General features: G+C 42.4%; 2 protein-coding genes across 2 annotated transcripts in view; one reads left to right on the forward strand and one right to left on the reverse strand.

Annotated features, from left to right (window-relative positions):
- The window catches only part of Atg16 (Autophagy-related 16), a 418,555-nt gene that overhangs the window by 215,127 nt on the left and 186,295 nt on the right, over positions 1-17,133 (forward strand). The gene's annotated exons all lie outside the window — the stretch shown is intronic.
- The window catches only part of LOC122407071 (uncharacterized), a 77,242-nt gene that overhangs the window by 57,818 nt on the left and 2,291 nt on the right, over positions 1-17,133 (reverse strand). The window contains exon 2 of the mRNA XM_043413052.1: positions 16,330-16,745. Within this exon, the coding sequence (XP_043268987.1) occupies positions 16,330-16,687 (358 nt within the window). The 5' untranslated portion in view covers positions 16,688-16,745. The remainder of the gene's footprint in view (positions 1-16,329; positions 16,746-17,133) is intronic.

Here is a 17,133-nt window from a genome sequence, read left to right on the forward strand (position 1 = left end):
CAGAGGGTGAACGCTCAAACTTTGCATGCGCACGCGGTAAATACAACACTTTGATACAACGGAGGAAACGAGAGTGAAGAGAAGAGAAGGATGAGAAGATGCGAATATAAAATTGCTACGGGCGCGCACAGCTGGACAATATAAGTATTCCGAGAGGAGTCGGTACCACTCGGCCGTTGAGAAAGAGAACCAGAACTAGCTCTCAATACCATCCCTGGCACGGACCGTTGGATAGCGAGAATCTTTCAATGCCTTTAATTTTACTTCACGACCAGTGCCACAGGGAAGTTTAATGGGTTCTTGGAGCCTGAAATGTAACTCCCTCTCAATTTATCTCCATCCTTCTCCCGGTTCTATTCAGTAATCTCCAATATCTTTTTATTCGCATATGTCTAGTTAAAGTTTCTTTCATTTTTAAACTCATCTCGCCACGTCACTTCTCATTTCGTCAGGTCGTTCATACAATTCAACATTCAACATACTATACGCGTCGGTTCGATTGAACGCGGAACGAAGCTACATACACATTTATATAAGAAAATTTATGTCATAACAAAGACCGTAAAGCTGATTGGCGCGGGCTCGCGCCAGTATGTCTCACTCCATAAAAGGAACAATCGTGAATCCCGATCTCGGATAGTACAATGACTGTCTGATAGTTCTATCGTTATATTCTTGACTGGTAAACGGTCCGCGTGATGCACAGTGGCAATTGGCTCGACCTATCGAAGCCGATGACTACTGGATTGTTGACCGAGGAATTCCAAACAGCTTCCGATCGGTTGAAGCCTAGCTCTTTCTCTCTGTCGTTCTCTCTTTCTCTCGTAGTCAATATTGGCTTGGATCAGTCTGATCTTGCTGATGGTGCGACCGGGCAAAGGCTCTAGGAGGTACTCCTTACCGATAGCCACAGACAGCAGTGTGGTCGAGTCATCACTGTGCATCGGGTTATAACAACACAAACACCGACGGCTCGTGTGTGTGTGTGTGTGTGCGCGCAAATGTGTGTGGATTTGCGCCCGCGTCAGGGAGTCCTTTGTGTGTATGCAGGGCGGATATTGCACGCAATAAGATGCTTTGAAAGATGCTGAGCCACGATGATGGCAACCTGTATTAACCACACCGGCAGCCATAAATATAAGCACAGTGAAGCCAGTAGAGGAAGTAATCGCGCTCATCACGCCTCTCCCTTCGATGATTCGAAACATTCGTGCGCCTACATCGATCCGCCGATATGCGCTTCTTTCGCTTTCCTTTTATCTTTTCGGATCTCCGTATCTCGATTAAGAATCCGAGCTCACGAATTGATGAAAATATTTCGCGATTCGACGGATCGTGTCTTCCGATCGGTAATTCACTTATTTCCGTCGCATATGAAAGAATCTTCTGAATTCGATCATTTTCTCTTCCGACCCAAAAACCTCGAAATTTGTTTTTCAACTTCATTAGGGAGACTGAATAATTTCGCTATCGATATCAGAAAAGTTTGCAGTGGTACTACGAAGGATAAAAATCACCGAAAGCTTGGAATGTCCAGTTCAATTAGTTAGCAGGCTACAGGAAATCTGCATAGTCACTTTTGCCATGGAGTTTTAATGCAGCGATAAAATATGTGAACACGAATGCACGAGCTCTCATCAACTCGTTTCCAACTTCACGTTTTACCCCTGGCCAATTCATCTTGTATTTATGTCCGTATTTATATATGTAGATATGTGCTGAGCAAGGCAAGGTAACCCTTGGAGAATTCCTCGATATCTAGTAAACGTCTAATCCGATGGTGTTACGTGGCACAGCTTGGAAACATGGAAACGCTCATGAATGCATACATAAACACCCGCGACGAGAGTGAGAGATAAAATGAGGAAGAGAGAGAGAGAGAGAGACGAAAATGTGCTGGGGAGAAAATATCTGGCAAAGGGAGAGTGAGAGAGTGGAAGAGAGAAAAATAAGGAGATAGGGAGAAAAAGACAGATGGAAGGATCAGAGGGGAGAGAGTGAGAAAGAAGGTGACGCCCGGGTTCTTAACAGCCGTGCCGCGACCTCCGTTACCCGGGGCTGACTATCACGAACTATTAGTGAGTCGGGGCTCTATGCAAATTCCGTGTCGTGTGCGGGTACCGGTGCACAGTGGCGCGGTATGGTACAGGGCCTAATAGCAATCCTCCTGGATGATACGTGGTGTGAGCTTAGTACCTTAACAGTGGGTGCTAAGCCGTTCTCGAACGAGATCTCCCATAAATTTAAACCGGTAAAGAACCGCGCGAGTGATATCGCTGCGGCGGTGTCGGGTGCTCGTGAGCACGGCCGTTCATGCTCAAGCAACATGCGACTCTGTCCCGGCGCGTGGGAGTTAACGGAATAACCGGAAATGCCGTGTTTCGTAGACTTTGTGCTTTTTATTTCGGCTTGTACTATTGAACTTCTGGAGGCGTGGTCTCTCAGTTCGATTAGAATCCATTCGCACCTCGTTAGCCTCGGGGACACATTGAAATGAGGTGAAAAACCTGAGTACAAAACTGAGTAAAACTCGTAACGGATTCTCACAACTTCCGATTGACAATTTTTCCACTATCGCTACCATAAAGCATAAACGAAGTTTAAGCGGATTTCGAAGAATTAAATTGAACTTTCAGTTCATACGCAAACTATCGGAATGGCATTCGCCATACGCTCTTCTCGTATACAAGGAAAAAAAGACGCGTTTATTCTCCAGAGTGCCACACACCCACGAACTATTTAGTATTCAACAGTCGATCTCCGCACGGTCTCTCGCGACACGTTACTTCCCACGGCTATTTGAAATCCACGTTGGTCCTTCGGTATTCGATGTATATATATTTTGTCGTTCGTCGAACCGGGGCGAGTCCGAACTTCCCAAATGAACTCTTAGCTACGCCGACGTGCCAGACACATCGTCAGGCAACGTGACGTCGTATACGTCACGAAGTGAAGCCAAAGAGAACGGTTTATACTTGTTCAATGCTGTTATTCGTTCATTGTTGTTTATGAAATAAAATGAACGTTTGTGAACGTTAATGCTATGAAATTATTTGCATTTTCTACGAGTTCGAGTTGAAAAGTGTTGGAAATTCTTGCAATGGCGAATCGCAAAAGTTTGTTGAAAGAATAAATGAATGTCATAGGGAAATAATTATGGATTTTTGTCACTTTAATGAAGAACAGTGGCCAGTATTTCTGCGATCAATTATATTGCAAAGTTCAACAATTCATTGAAATATCCGTATTTGTCTTTTTTTCCACACACCAAACTGATGAAAATCAATCACGAATGGGCCATATTTCATTTTGCTCCTTGACATTTATCGACGTTGCAATTTATCCTCATAAAAGCGAATGTACTTATTAATGTAGTCATAATTTTTATTGCCGCGCGACGGAAATCCCTTAACTGACACGACGATTGATCATTCATCATTGAATCATTCCAACGCGCGTTAACAAGTGCAGTTTATCATTCCACGCTCGAATTTCCATATTTTTCATAGAATGCACACTGAGATAGAATCTCGCAATTTTAGTTCCACGAATATTGAACTGTATTATGTATTGACAGTTATCTCAACCATTTGTCAATACAATTGGCCGATAAATCATTCGGACACGTCAGCAATTAATGGTTCGGTCTGTGCAATCTTATTAAGAATAAAAATGAAGAGAATGCCTCAACATTAATAATCGAGCGTAACGTTTTCCTCAATAATTTATTTCAATCAGATACACTAGAAATTCTGTTGGCAAAGTCTTAATCAGTTTCGAAAAGTCTTGAATAGTTTGAAAGTGAAGTTGTAGGTGCAGTTGAATCTCGGAGTGAATTGAAAAAGTGCAAAATTTTCTTTAACGTAATCTCAAGTACGGGGCTGTTTGAAGAGTTACGACATCGTTAGTATTCTCGAGAAAATTTTCGAGTGGATTCTGTTGTCGAGGAACATCGAGGATCCAAGAATTGGCGCCGGAGGCTGAATCGAAGCACTTGGGTTGTCCATCGTCGATGCATATACATCGCGTTGCATTAAAAATGACATGCCCCATCGCAAAGTAAAGCAGAATATCTTTCCCTAGTGTTGGTGACGTTATATTTGTATTAAAAGTACCTCTCTCCATTGCCAAGAACGTGGCCAAGCTGGAGGCCTTGCCAAAAATAATAAACTTAATCCGGAAAACGTCGTTTTTTACCTCGGCTGTGTTGAATCCTTCCAATACTTTTATTTTTTCATTTATTTACTTTATTATAAATCAATATCTCGTTGTTGCCTCGACAAATACTTTTCTTCAGCATTTCAGTCGGGTCTGCGTTAATTTACTTTTGGCGAGGGAGAAATGTGTCGTTTCTCGCTGCCAGATTCAGAGCGACTGAACACGTATCCCTCGCTTTTCTCCTTAATCGTCATTGCATCCTCTGGCGAATTAGATGATCATGACCTGGATAACTCGCTGTCGTAATATTTTTTCGATTTCTATGATTTTCTCTAACAATATCAGACCCTTCGTCCGCGGGGCGAGTGGATCGAGAAAGTGGAAACGAGGCGTTAAAAAATCGATTTTTTTCGTTTTTTTTTTCTCGGTACGAACCGAATGAGTTGATGGAGAAAAAGGAGTTTGGGAAGAGAGTACGAAATGAGAAATAAAAGAATTGTGCAAGGGGAGAAAAAAACGATTCTCGTTGGGATTACGTGCCTCGCCACCCCGAGATTGAGCTGGAACGAGTTAGCACGAACCAGCCTATTATATACTATGTGACCAGTCTATGTATTCGACATAGATATATGTGCTCGTAGAAAACTCACATGATATTTTTTATTCGGTGTATATATCTGTATGGATACTCTCTCGAGCCATCCACGCCGAGCTCACATACGGTCATGTGTGAAATTGACTCGTGAATTACGTGTAATTTGTCACATACGGAGAAAGAGAGATATGGCCTAAAACGATAGGATATCAGAGCATATTACATGAATATATAGGCACAGGATGGACTTTTCTTTGCCGTGGGCGAGCCAAGTGCCTACGCCCTATTTCCACTTGCTTCTGGCGAAAAGCACCGATGCACTTTTGCCTGTATCCGTTCTATGCCGTCAACATTCTCTGTTTTATCGTTCCATTCACCTCAAACTTATTTTCCACATAAAATACCTTAGGCTCAGAATTACGGAGAGTCGTCACATTTTGTGAAATGAGTATAATTGCAATTGGTATTTAGCGACAAAAATATCATTCGAAACCGTTTGATATTCTTGGTCGTTCGATTATTCTGGGTCAAAAATGATCTTCATTCTTCTCGTTATAAATTTGATGGATAAAATAGTTTTCAATGAGTTCACTTGTTTTTCAAACTTTTTCTTCTCATAAGAATTTTTATTCCGAATCCCAACGTTGGCGAGCGCTCAAGAAAATGTAATGAATGTACGTAACGCGAAGCCGATCGAATTGAGGGCACAATTTTGCACGTGCGTTTCGCAGCCCGGGATGCTCCGAAGGCTCGCAGATGTGCGCGAATCTCGTCCGGAAAACACACAAACGCACATCATCATATACAGTCACGTAGGGACGAATGTGGTTTGGTCGACGCGCTGCAAAATGAACCGTTATAAAGCCTCACGCTCGCAATACGACGGTGAATAACCCGTCGCACAAGGCTGACAGGGACGGGATGTTCCAGCAGTGAATAAATGCATGTTTCCGAGCCCATAACGAATGACATCGCCTTGACTCGAATTGAGAACTTGGTTTCCTCGTTCTCCTGACCTTCCGGGAACATTTCTGCGGTTACCCCGTTAACCTCAATGCTTCTGTACCGGGAATCATCAAGCCCATTTTTACAGTGTTCTTGAACGAACTTTTTGCATTAGTCGAATACAAGAACGTTTGGATTTTCATTACTCTAAATACTCCAATTGTAATTATAACTTAAAAATGTAATTTCTACAATGCTGATATCATTCGCTTTGATAGATTTTAACTCGAAGTATAAATAAATTGATTTTCATTTATCCAACGTTGGAAAAATGAACCGACCTATTTTAGTTATGATTAATAGTTATGGATTGAAAAAAATATCGAAAAGATTCCAACGATTATGAAAGAACATGGAAATAATGTTTCAGGTTGATTCTCTTAGACGTGGTGCAAAATTATAAAGATTTCAATTTAGGCTAAACATCAAGAGTAATCGTCGCGGATGGAGATAAATTGGTGAATACTGTTTGAATTTGAAATTGTGTTGGAGGAAAATTCTCGTGCTTCTGGTCACGGCCTTGGAGAATTACACAATTTGCTTACGTGGTTCGTCCACCTGGTAGCCTCGATAAGTCGGTGAGCGTTCAGTGAGAAATTGGATGTGGTCAGAGCAATCAACGAAGTGCAGCAGGTGCAACACGAGGTGGATAACTACATGGGATAAATCATGTAGTGATTGGGCACTTAAGAACACGAAAAAAAAGCAAAAAAAAACAGTAATTGACGTATGTACGTCTCTTTCTAAGCGAGCAGCTTATTTTATCTTCGTGAAAGGTGAATGTCAGGCCGATGGTCAATCATTGGAGCCTCCGTGGAATCTCTTACATTCGTAAGTGATTTTGTGACGCGATATTCCCCTGCATAACTTCCGGCATTTCAACTCCCTTTCAAAGTAAAATATGGTCCAAGAAAATCGCCAGATAATTCCATGGAAAATAGTTTCAATTGCGTCCGTCGTAGTTGTGGTTTGTAAGGGTTTTTCATAATGGAGATAAATGCCTTCGGCACGCAAGAGCGTCAAATTAGAGCTTATTTTTATATTCCAATAACAAGACTAATTTTATCCGTACAAATATATAAATATACGTGCCTCTGTTGAAGAAAATTAAGTATACACACAACATCCACGAATGTACCAGCAGTTACCTTTTGGTAAGCAGGTCTATCAAAACCATGAACTAAGAACATTCGCGATTTCTCACGCCTCTTTAAATGGCCCTCGGCAAGTGTGAGTAGCAGGGAAGAACGTCGTGGCAGGTGTAATGGGAACGTGACCTCAAGGCCGCAGCCAGAGACGAGGAAAGGATTGCATGGCTTGAATGTCGGGACACCCACGCACGAAGAAAACGCCAGGGAACAAGTGAGAATAAAGGTGTTACGAGACACCCACATGCTGGGTTCACATGGGCACGCATTCACGCACTTTAGATACGAAAACATATATACGTGTATGATACCACCGGAAAATACTTTCCGGATCCGGAAAAAACATTCAAAAAGTTCCGGTGATGCTTTTTATGCAGTTTTTCCGACAGTTAACGTAAAAAAATGGAATCAACGACATACCAAAGGAAATAAATTCAGTTTTGTTTCACTTGTTTTCAAAATTAGTGCGATTTTTCTTTGGAATCTAATGTTTTCTAATGTTAAATTCACAAAACAAGGGCACGAGGCTTTTAAAAAATGGAATTGGGGTTTTTTATTACGATTTAGGACAGAAAAAAAATAAAAATAATTTCTTTCGAATACAAAAAATTGTAAACATAAAGAATCGTAATAATATTTTGAAACAAGCGGAATGCAGCTGAGTGTTTTCCTTCGAAATTCTATTCATTCAATTCGTTGTTCTAGTTGCTGGGTTTCGTGCTAGCGAAATGAGGTGACAGTTCTGAATAGGTTTCGAATTTTTGTCTGGAAACTTTACATTTATCGAGAGTGAAATAAAATATTTAGAATGGGGGTTGACCTCATGATTTCATGATTTCCTGAATCCAAAATTAGTTCATACGGTGAGAATCTTCTTCAACGCAGACTATGAACTCGTCAGTAACGAAACCTCGTCACCATCGGTATTAATTATTACTTGGTTGAGAATTTATGCGGGTGGATTTAATGCGGTCGATTATATCGGCGCCCGCATGGTTTCCAAATTTTCATTAGACTATTTCCCTAAGAAAATTGCTCGTATTGCGAGCTCATGAGGATCAGTTTGTATAATTATTTGAAATGAGCAGTTGAAAGATCCTTTATAATCCTTATCCAATATGCTTCCTACAGTCCGTTTAAGTTCACAGCTTGAACACATTTATCGAGTACAAAATGCTCCGAAATTCGGAACGCCTTTGGGTGCTTAAAAAATTGAGATTTTTATTATTGACGATTTCGTGAAATAGATCTTCTGTGCAGGGATGCTCTACTTTATCTTCTCTACTTTATTGTTGGTTTCTCGAACTCTCATCGTACTTCCACTCGAATGACCATTGTATTTGTCAACGAGGACACACGCGGACCAAAAAGCAAGAGCGGACGATCCGAACGTTCATTGAACCCCCGTGTGCGCAAACGTTTTATTACGTTTCCAGTAAACGGATTTGTCTGAATGATGAAAGGATTGGTTGGAGAGAGAGAGAGAGAGAGAGAGAGAGAGAGAGAGAGAGAGAGAGAGAGAGAGAGAGAGAGAGAGAGAGAGAGAGAGACGGAGGCATGGGGGTGTACGAGTTTCTCGAGCTCGACGAGAGTCAGGTTGGAGCTGAGCACTCGCTGCGCTGCTGAATCCTCGAAATCGATTGTGTTCTATTCTGTTGTGTGAATCCATGTACATGCATGCATGCACATGAATATGGGTTTGTGTGTGTTCTACGTCAAATCCACCGAACTGTGACCTGCTGCATTTTAAATGTGTTTTCCTTATTTGTAGATTCATTTAACCATTTTCGAGCAATATGAAAAACTACAACATCATTTTCGGATTGTGTACTCTTAAATTTGATAAAATTGCTAGCACTGCCTTCGCTCTTGCCTCACTATTTTTCCAAGAAAAATCCTACAATTGTAAAATAGAATGCAACAGCACGAGAAATTTGATTAGTATCGATCGAGTTATCAGGTCAAGCCCAGAAATATTTTTCGAGTCCACCAAAATCATCTTCACGACCTACGCACAAATTCGTGTATTTTTATCCTGAAATCAAACATCCGTAATTTAAATTGAGATTTTTTATTCTTCATGATTTGCTTGTGAAGCTTTTTTTAAGTTAAACTTCTCTAGAAGGGCATTGGTATAACAAAGAATTGGCAATTGTAAAACAGTTCTCCACGGTTTGTAACGTAAAATTGAATCTCATTCTCACCTACATTTCACCAAGATCATTTCAATATGCATATAAAGATACAGAAACTCTTATTTATGCATGTATAGCTTTCGGGAGCTGTAAACTTTGCCGTATAGAAAAGTTTTCTTCGACTTCGGTGCGAAGACCCACTGACGATTTTCCATCCAACTATTCCGATGTTCAGCTCTTTTATTTGTTTTTTTGGTCTGCTTTTTTGTCATCGACGAAATCGAGTTTCCATCGAAGTCTCATCTCGTCGCGTAGCCGTAAAACGAGATCGATTTTTCGTGGGTATTCTAGAGGGAACGCAAAGACTCGATATCGAGATGTTCGCCTCGTTTTCGTTTCTTTTCGCTGCTTCGTACTTTCGTATAGTTCACATTCAATGTTGCTTTTGCCGAACCCTTCGTCCGGTACTCCCTTTTCTTATAAGTTCCGATAAAACGCAAGGGATATCTAACGGGACATGGCATATCTGGAATTCGAGTGGCGAACTTAGTATCAATCGTGGTTGGCTGCACGCGTCGCCTAACATTGGGGAAAGCTTTTTTGTTTCCTTTGGAAAACTTCTACTTGGACTTCAGTCATTCAAGTTGGATCAGCCGTGGATCATTCCCACTGTGAATGACAAAATCACCATTTTTTTCATGCCAAAATCGTCCACTAATAAAATCAACCTTTTTTGCCAATTTTAATGCAGTTTATGACAATTTACTGACCGTCGATTTGTAGTTTTCAAGTAGTTTTCAAGTTTGTAGAGATTTCAAGTTTTTACTAAAGAGTTTCATCTCTCCAGCATCAATCTTTGCCGCGTTTACGTATCATGAGTGTGGTTCAATTTAACTGGATCACAATTTATTTTGTTGGGTCTACGGACGCCACTATCTTTAATCGATCTTGGATTACCTTCCTTTGACAATTCACGTTCTACATATGAGTGGGAAAGCAAAAACAAGCAAAGTACTGTGGAAAACGGGTCGAAATTAGGCCGAGAAAAAGGGAGCGAAAGGGAGAGAGAAAAACATATGGAGAAAGGAGGTGAGAAAAAAATATCTACGTGTGCAGTCACCTTGAACTAATAGTAAGCTTTTTTGTATCATTGGTCATTACAAGGTTGCGACAGGGCAACCGACAACGGCAAGTGAGCGTGTTGCGATGGTAATCACGATTTTTTCGTCTCCCGTGAGAAGAAAGGTCCTGTTATAGGTCTCTAAGTGCAGATATGTGTCGACTCATGGATTACGGATATTCACTCATGGATTATTCTCATGAGAATATGTGTCTCCTTGATCGTAAGTTCCGCCGTCGCGGTGAGATAATTTTCGAAGTGGCAATGATAAAAAAAAGGGGGAAAAAAAAACAACATGAGAAGTATAAAAAGAGGAAGATCATAAGACTCGAACTATTACCGTCGGTAAGATCGAAGAGGTTAGTCCGCGAGTTTCTTAGCTCGCGGGGATCCAAATCGATCGTTGAATCGTCCTCGTTCCCACGTTTCTCCCTATCAAAGTAGTCGGCTGTACCTGTACAACCGTCGTGAATCTTAAGAATGAGGTTAAACGACGGTGAGATTGGCTTTCGATGTGCATCTGCATGTTGAAATAGATATTCGTGTTTTGAGTTACAAAGGGAATGGTAGAGTCAATCGGTCTTCGCCAATTAATCTTCGTAACGTGTATCCCGTGAAGTAGCAAAATGTCGTTAAATTTGAATGACTCGATCGTAATGATAAACACTCGAGGCATCGGCAAACTTTGTACCAGGTCCAAGGTTGCTTCGAATTATCGTTGTCCAGATACTCTTGTACCACCTTTCTACCGAGCACGATTACTAGACGCCAGTAAAATTCTACGTATAATTAAACACGAGGAATGAACGTAAACGTTAAGTTTTTCCTGGGTCTAGTAAAGCGACGCCGATCAGCGGATTGGAGCAGAAGGGAAACGGCTGGATGAAGGTGAAGGGTAAGTTTCAACGGCTTGCCGAGCATCCTCAGTAAAACAGATTAACTGTGTCCAAGTGATCGCTTTCATCGATTCGTTTTCTTGGTGACCGTTCGTTCTTTCAATTGGATAGCTCGGCAAACCCAGTATCATCGTGCACTACCGTAACCGAGATTAGCTATAGCCACCTAGTCACGTCGGGCTCGTGAAATCTACTAATTACCGCCAACTAGCGGTATCACAAACGTAGAAGCAACGAGTTGGTACGCGGTAGCAGAGAAAATATGGCGAATATGGTGGAGCGAGCGTTGCTGGTCAGATAACGGCGAGTATAGTCAATGAGATAGTGACGGAGATAAAGGTGGAAGGAGTCTATGCGGGGGAGTGGAAGGTGGAGATGAAACAAGTGTTTGTGGGTGCGAGTAGTTAACTGCATGAACGAGCTGACAACTTGGCATCGGAAGAATACAGGGTAAAGACGAAGAATAAGAAACGGAAAGAGAGTAGCGATCCGCGTACGACGTAAGACGACAGCGACATCAGCAACTTTTCATCGCCTGGCGAAAGCCTGAGGAAGCAGAAGAAGAACAAAAAAGCGAAGGAGTGTACGGAGAAGGACTAAGAAAATCTCGAGAGCCTTCTGCTCTGTGGCGAACCAGCGAGTATGGTACAGTAAGGCTGAGCGTAGTGGACGGCGACGATGATCATATCGTGAAAGTAACGGGCCCGGCGAAACTTTTGTGATCGTGACAACCCGACGTCTCGCTTGCGTCCATCGCATTTAAACCAGTGATGCTTGAGCTGTTGCGCGGCGAATACGATTCGGCGATGTGACAGCAGCGGGAGAGAAAGAGCGCCCATGTATTCCTTTCGGTTTGGATGAGCGCGATACCTGGACTTGGTTACGACAGCGCGGGCTGCCACTTTTTCGGCAAGCTTGACAAGAAGGACGTCCCAAAATTGCAACGTTAGAGAACACGAATTGTTGATTTTCCACTGTGAAATGTAGAAGTGGGGACGAAAAAAAAAAACGTTAAGAAAAAGGAAGTGAAGATTGGGCGGAAGAACAGACCGTGGTGAGGAGGAGGAACCTCGACTCTATCCTCGTACGTCAACGTCCAGACGCTGATGTTCTCGACGGGCGAGCTTGTCGAGCCGTGACCAACCTGGACTCTAATACCACGCGAAGCGTAACGCCAGCGTTATTTCTCGAGGTTCTCGCTCGTTGGAACGATATGTCCAACAAGATTGGATGCTGTTGCAACAATCTTTTCCTATGGAAAGGATTGTACGCAAGTTACAATACTTACGTACCACATGAATGAGAACTTCTCCAGCAACTGCCTATCGATTTTGCACCTGCTATGGATACTAAATGCCACTTTACGGGATCTTCCAGTGAACGGATGTGTGCCCGACATAATCTGGGTGTGTGGTGCATCCTGAATCTCCTAGTTCGAGCAATCTCGTAGTCCGAGACGTCCCTATCTAATGGCGTTAACCGACCTTGAAATTATCGCGGCTTCGACTCTCCATCGAGCAATGGTAAAAGGACATGAAAAATAAAAGATTGCGATCCTGACTCCACCTGCTCGAGAAATTGGAGCAATCTTTAATTGCGCGTTTTCGATGGGTTCCGTTGAGTCTGCCCCGACGTTATTCCGAATCGAGTGATTGAAATTATTCGAGAGCCGATGTTGTCCATGGGAAGAAGTCCATTCTCATGGTAAAAATTGACCCGTCAACTATACCCAAAGCGCGTATATATTTTCTTCTTCCTGATGGACGAACAATCCTGCCGTAATTAGAGGTCAGGCCAGGCGCACGGGCCTCGAGCATTATAAATTGGTACAGCCCATGACGGGTTCTCATATTGCAGGTCGTAAGGTTGCTCGTAGATCTGGTCAAGGGTTATTCCGTCGAGCGGTGCCGATCAAGTTGTGGTATTGGATTGCGCAGCCTGCTCAACCTATGCTGACTCTCGAATGCTAATATTCTGAAGCAAAAGCACACACGTGGACCGATTTACACGTAGTTTACACGTTTAAACTCGAGATAAACCGAACAAGGTGCCGTAAGCGTTAAACACGCAATAGCCGTGAATAAATAAACTATTAGGCATGCGCGCGAGCGCGCCGCGATCTGCAGTGGTGGAAAAGATCGAGGCAGTGAATCTTTGTGTCTGAAAGACCGCGGGGGCCTCTCGGTAACATGCTTGGGTGTCTTTTATCAACGTGTATATATATAAGATGGTATATATTCGTATGAACGGGTAAAGGCCCCGTTGCGAGCCCGAGTCCCCTCGAGACAGTCGCGCCATTGGGGTCAGTGCTCAGGTGACGATCGCAACACGCGCGCGCGCGCCTAACGGGCCGCGCGGAACCATCGTGATCGTGACTCTCTGTCATTCGGCACGGCAACAGAGTCAAGGCTCAACGAATCTATACACACATAAGCTTCTAACTTTTCGTACGAGTCCATGCACATCCGTGTTAAGTGTTTGTGGGGGTGGTGTGCATTTGTGCGCGCCTGAGCGAGAGATCTAACGGAGCGTCATTCCAAAAATCCGGTACTACGGCTCTCCGCTGAATTTTCTCATAGCAAAAAAGAAGGAGAAACAAATTTGTGAAATAAAAACACACACACACACACACACACACGCGTGCGCGCGCGTCTGGAGCCTTTCACTCTATCCTCGTTTTCTTTCTCAAGCCGCCCTCGCTTCCCATATTATCGCCTTATCTTGATTCATCTTCAACTCCCTTCTATCTTTATCTCATGCTCGCGCCCATACATACAAACTTATATGCACCCATGAATACATATATATACATTATATATTCTTCTTTCGTGTGGTATATAAAAGGTTTGGCACATATGTACAGTAGTAATATGTACACCCCCGCTAAGAAAAGAGCTCGTTCGTTTAATTGATGCTCACGCTCCTTGGTCTACGCGAACGTCGGCCACGGACGTATAGTTCATATTAATTACACCCCGGAAGATTCAATTAGTGCGTTTCTCATTACACTCACTTATACCGGTTATCCATTATTCACGAGCAGAAGTACCAGAAGTATGCACCATAAATACAATACTTACATGTATTCGTGTAATATGTAAACGCGTATACGAATTAGTGTGCGTAAGTTTGCGTATGTGTATATAAACATTATACGCACTACATGAAAACAGATATTATACGAGTACGCTACACCGATACTCTTCACCGGTCTGACAATGAAAGCGCGCCTTACTCCCGCGTGTTTTGCCGTAGTTTCTACGTACATAATATGCCGCGCATGGTACTTATACCTGTATTACGTCAAGCACAATAGGCACGCATAAGAGTACGATCGCATTCGAGGAGGGTTATCGCACTGTGAAATACCGTGTGTCCTTCTAAAGTCCTTAGGGATTGCATTGACTCAGTTATAAAAGTGGAAATGAAAGAATAAAATTCATGTACCGACGGACTTTTTGCAACCATCTGTAATATATTTATGTATATTTATATAAGAAAAATTTCTTATATAGTTTCTGCATTGCAAGTCGTGAATCAAAAAACGATTTGAGAGTTATGCTTAAATTACGTTGTAATAACTTTTATAATTGTCTCGGTGAACTCGAGAAGGAAATGCCTTCCATATTGCTCCAGTGGTAACTCTAAATTGCATACTTTTCTTGCGCGCATGATGTTTTTTCATTCACGTTTTACTCAAGCTTCTTATTTCTTCTCCTCTGTCTATTATTCTTTTTGTCTTGTTTTTTTATCGATCTCTACGAACGATCGAAGAGACTGCCCACCTTGGGCACGTTACGATTTAGATCAATATCGACGTAATCGAGCTCGCTTCGCGTGATGACGGGGCGGCGCGAAAGAGTCTCATCGTGTGAACGATTTTATACACGAGTGCATTCCTTCACATCGGATCGGACGCTCTTCACGCGGCATCGACTGAGGAAGATATCGAGACGGTTCATAACTACTGTTATGAATCGGTCTACCCAACGCTCTTCGCACAACCAATATGTAGGCCGGTTTTCAATCTTAACATTTGCTTCTGTACCGTTTTTTTTTTGTTGTTTTTAGAGTCTCAATTCCGGGCAATGCGTTAAGAGTGCTCGACTGTGGCTACGATTTTTTTTTTTTATGAATCCTCGAGCATCGTTTAATTTGGTTACATTTTACATTCTTGGAAAAATGCTCATCTTCTTGGGCTCAATTCATTGTCATTTGAATGTTTATATAAAATAATATTTGTTTGGCATGAAAATGTTTTTTTTTTCTTTTTTTTTTTTTTATCGTGACAAAGCTTGCAATACGCTCGTGGGAAAAATCGCCGGGTACACTTTAACGAAAATGGTTATTTCAGAAATATTTCCCGACAATAATCTCGGAATCGACGAGATCTTGACAGCTGTTGAATGCTGCTCACGAAATTTTTTTACTCTCCTATCGAGGTACGACCTACAAATTACGTGGCAGCTTTTCGTTCCATCAACGAGTGCACGATAGTGAAACAAAAAAATTGGCTCTCTCGTACAAGACTCTCGGCTTGAGTTCTTGTTCACTTTTTTACTCTTCTTCGTTCTGGAATATAAGGTTAACGTGCGCAAGGAAGAATCAAAAGTTGAGAAAGAAGTGCAGAAGAGAAGAGCGCCAAGTATTTCCGCAATGTTTCCCGAGCTCACGCAGCCTTGGCCGTGGAAGAAAAATCAACTTTACTGCCATGCTTCGCCTCTTGAGACTCAGCAATACGAACTCTCAGGGAGCAACCAACGGACGCGCCCGTTCCCAGATCGTTCTCGCACTTCCTCAATCCTAGCCTCTCCCTGCCACTTTCCCAACTTTTTTCTCTCCTCTTAGCTCACGATTATTTCAATTCGCGATACACTTTTCTTATTTAATCGCATCGTCCCCCGTCATTCTATTTATTTTATTATTTTAATAAGTTATGTTGAATTCAAGACGGCGAGTAAGCACCATAGATTTTATGAATTTTCATGAGTCTTGCACTGAAGTAGATTTTATCATAAAAGTGCGTCCGGCCGACTCGATTTAATCTGTAAATTCGCGTATCTCCACACTTGCCTCAACGATCGCTCGGAATGTCCGCGAACAGTTATTCATCAGTTCCATTAAAAGTGATACTTTTTAAGGAGACTCAACGGATATAATTCGCCGCAATGATGAGAATGAAACCTGCCCTCTGTACCGAATTTCTCAGGACTCATTCCTTAAGATCGAGGCACATGAGAGACCCTTAATCATAAAAAAATGCGTGTCTTACCTGGATTGACGTCGGCATTAGAGCTAAATAAAACACACAGTCCCGTTTCGTAGTTGACAGCTTGGCACGAGTCATTGGCCTGGCAGAGCTCGAGGCAGTCGGTGAGCATTAAAGTTCCGGGTACAGACTCGAGCATGCTCTTGGGGGCGGTGTGAACGTATCCGGTAACGAGCTCGAAGCCAACCATCTCGGGATCACATTCGTCCGAACCGGCTGATGGACCGGTATAATCAGGACCGGAAGCACCGGAGGGTTCAGCACCAGTCGAAACGGTAGAGGCGTTGCTTCCAAGGACGACGAGATGACTCGACGCCTGGAGCAACAGTATCGTGAGAATTCGACACGTTGAATAACTCATCTTCGCTCAAGATTTTTATCTCGTTATAGGTCCACTAAGCCGCGAAATTAGCAGCCAACTATAAGCAAAACAAACAAAAGACACAAAAACATTAATTCTTTTCGTTTCTACACTGTTCGTGAACATTTTTTTTTTAACCGAGGGTGAACAGAGCGCAAATCCTGACCCCGGCTTATTAGTGAAATATCGCATCGATTACTTGTAACAACGGCATTTTGTTTCTGTCATTTTGGGTTCCGTTCATCCGATAGCTGAAGGGAAACAAAAACCAAAATCTGTAATCAATTTTTCAGGGGAACTCTGTGTCCAGTCTCGGATAACAAAAATCGTAATCGAAACACCCGTCAAAAGCGTGTTGAATATTCGGTTTTTACACCGACCAAAAACGCTCCAAGCAATAAAATAATGGCAACGAGAGGCGGAACTTTCAAACGAAAAGTTGATAC

Source organism: Venturia canescens, chromosome 1 (assembly GCF_019457755.1).
Source record: "Venturia canescens isolate UGA chromosome 1, ASM1945775v1, whole genome shotgun sequence".
Classification (NCBI taxonomy): Eukaryota; Metazoa; Arthropoda; class Insecta; order Hymenoptera; family Ichneumonidae; genus Venturia; species Venturia canescens.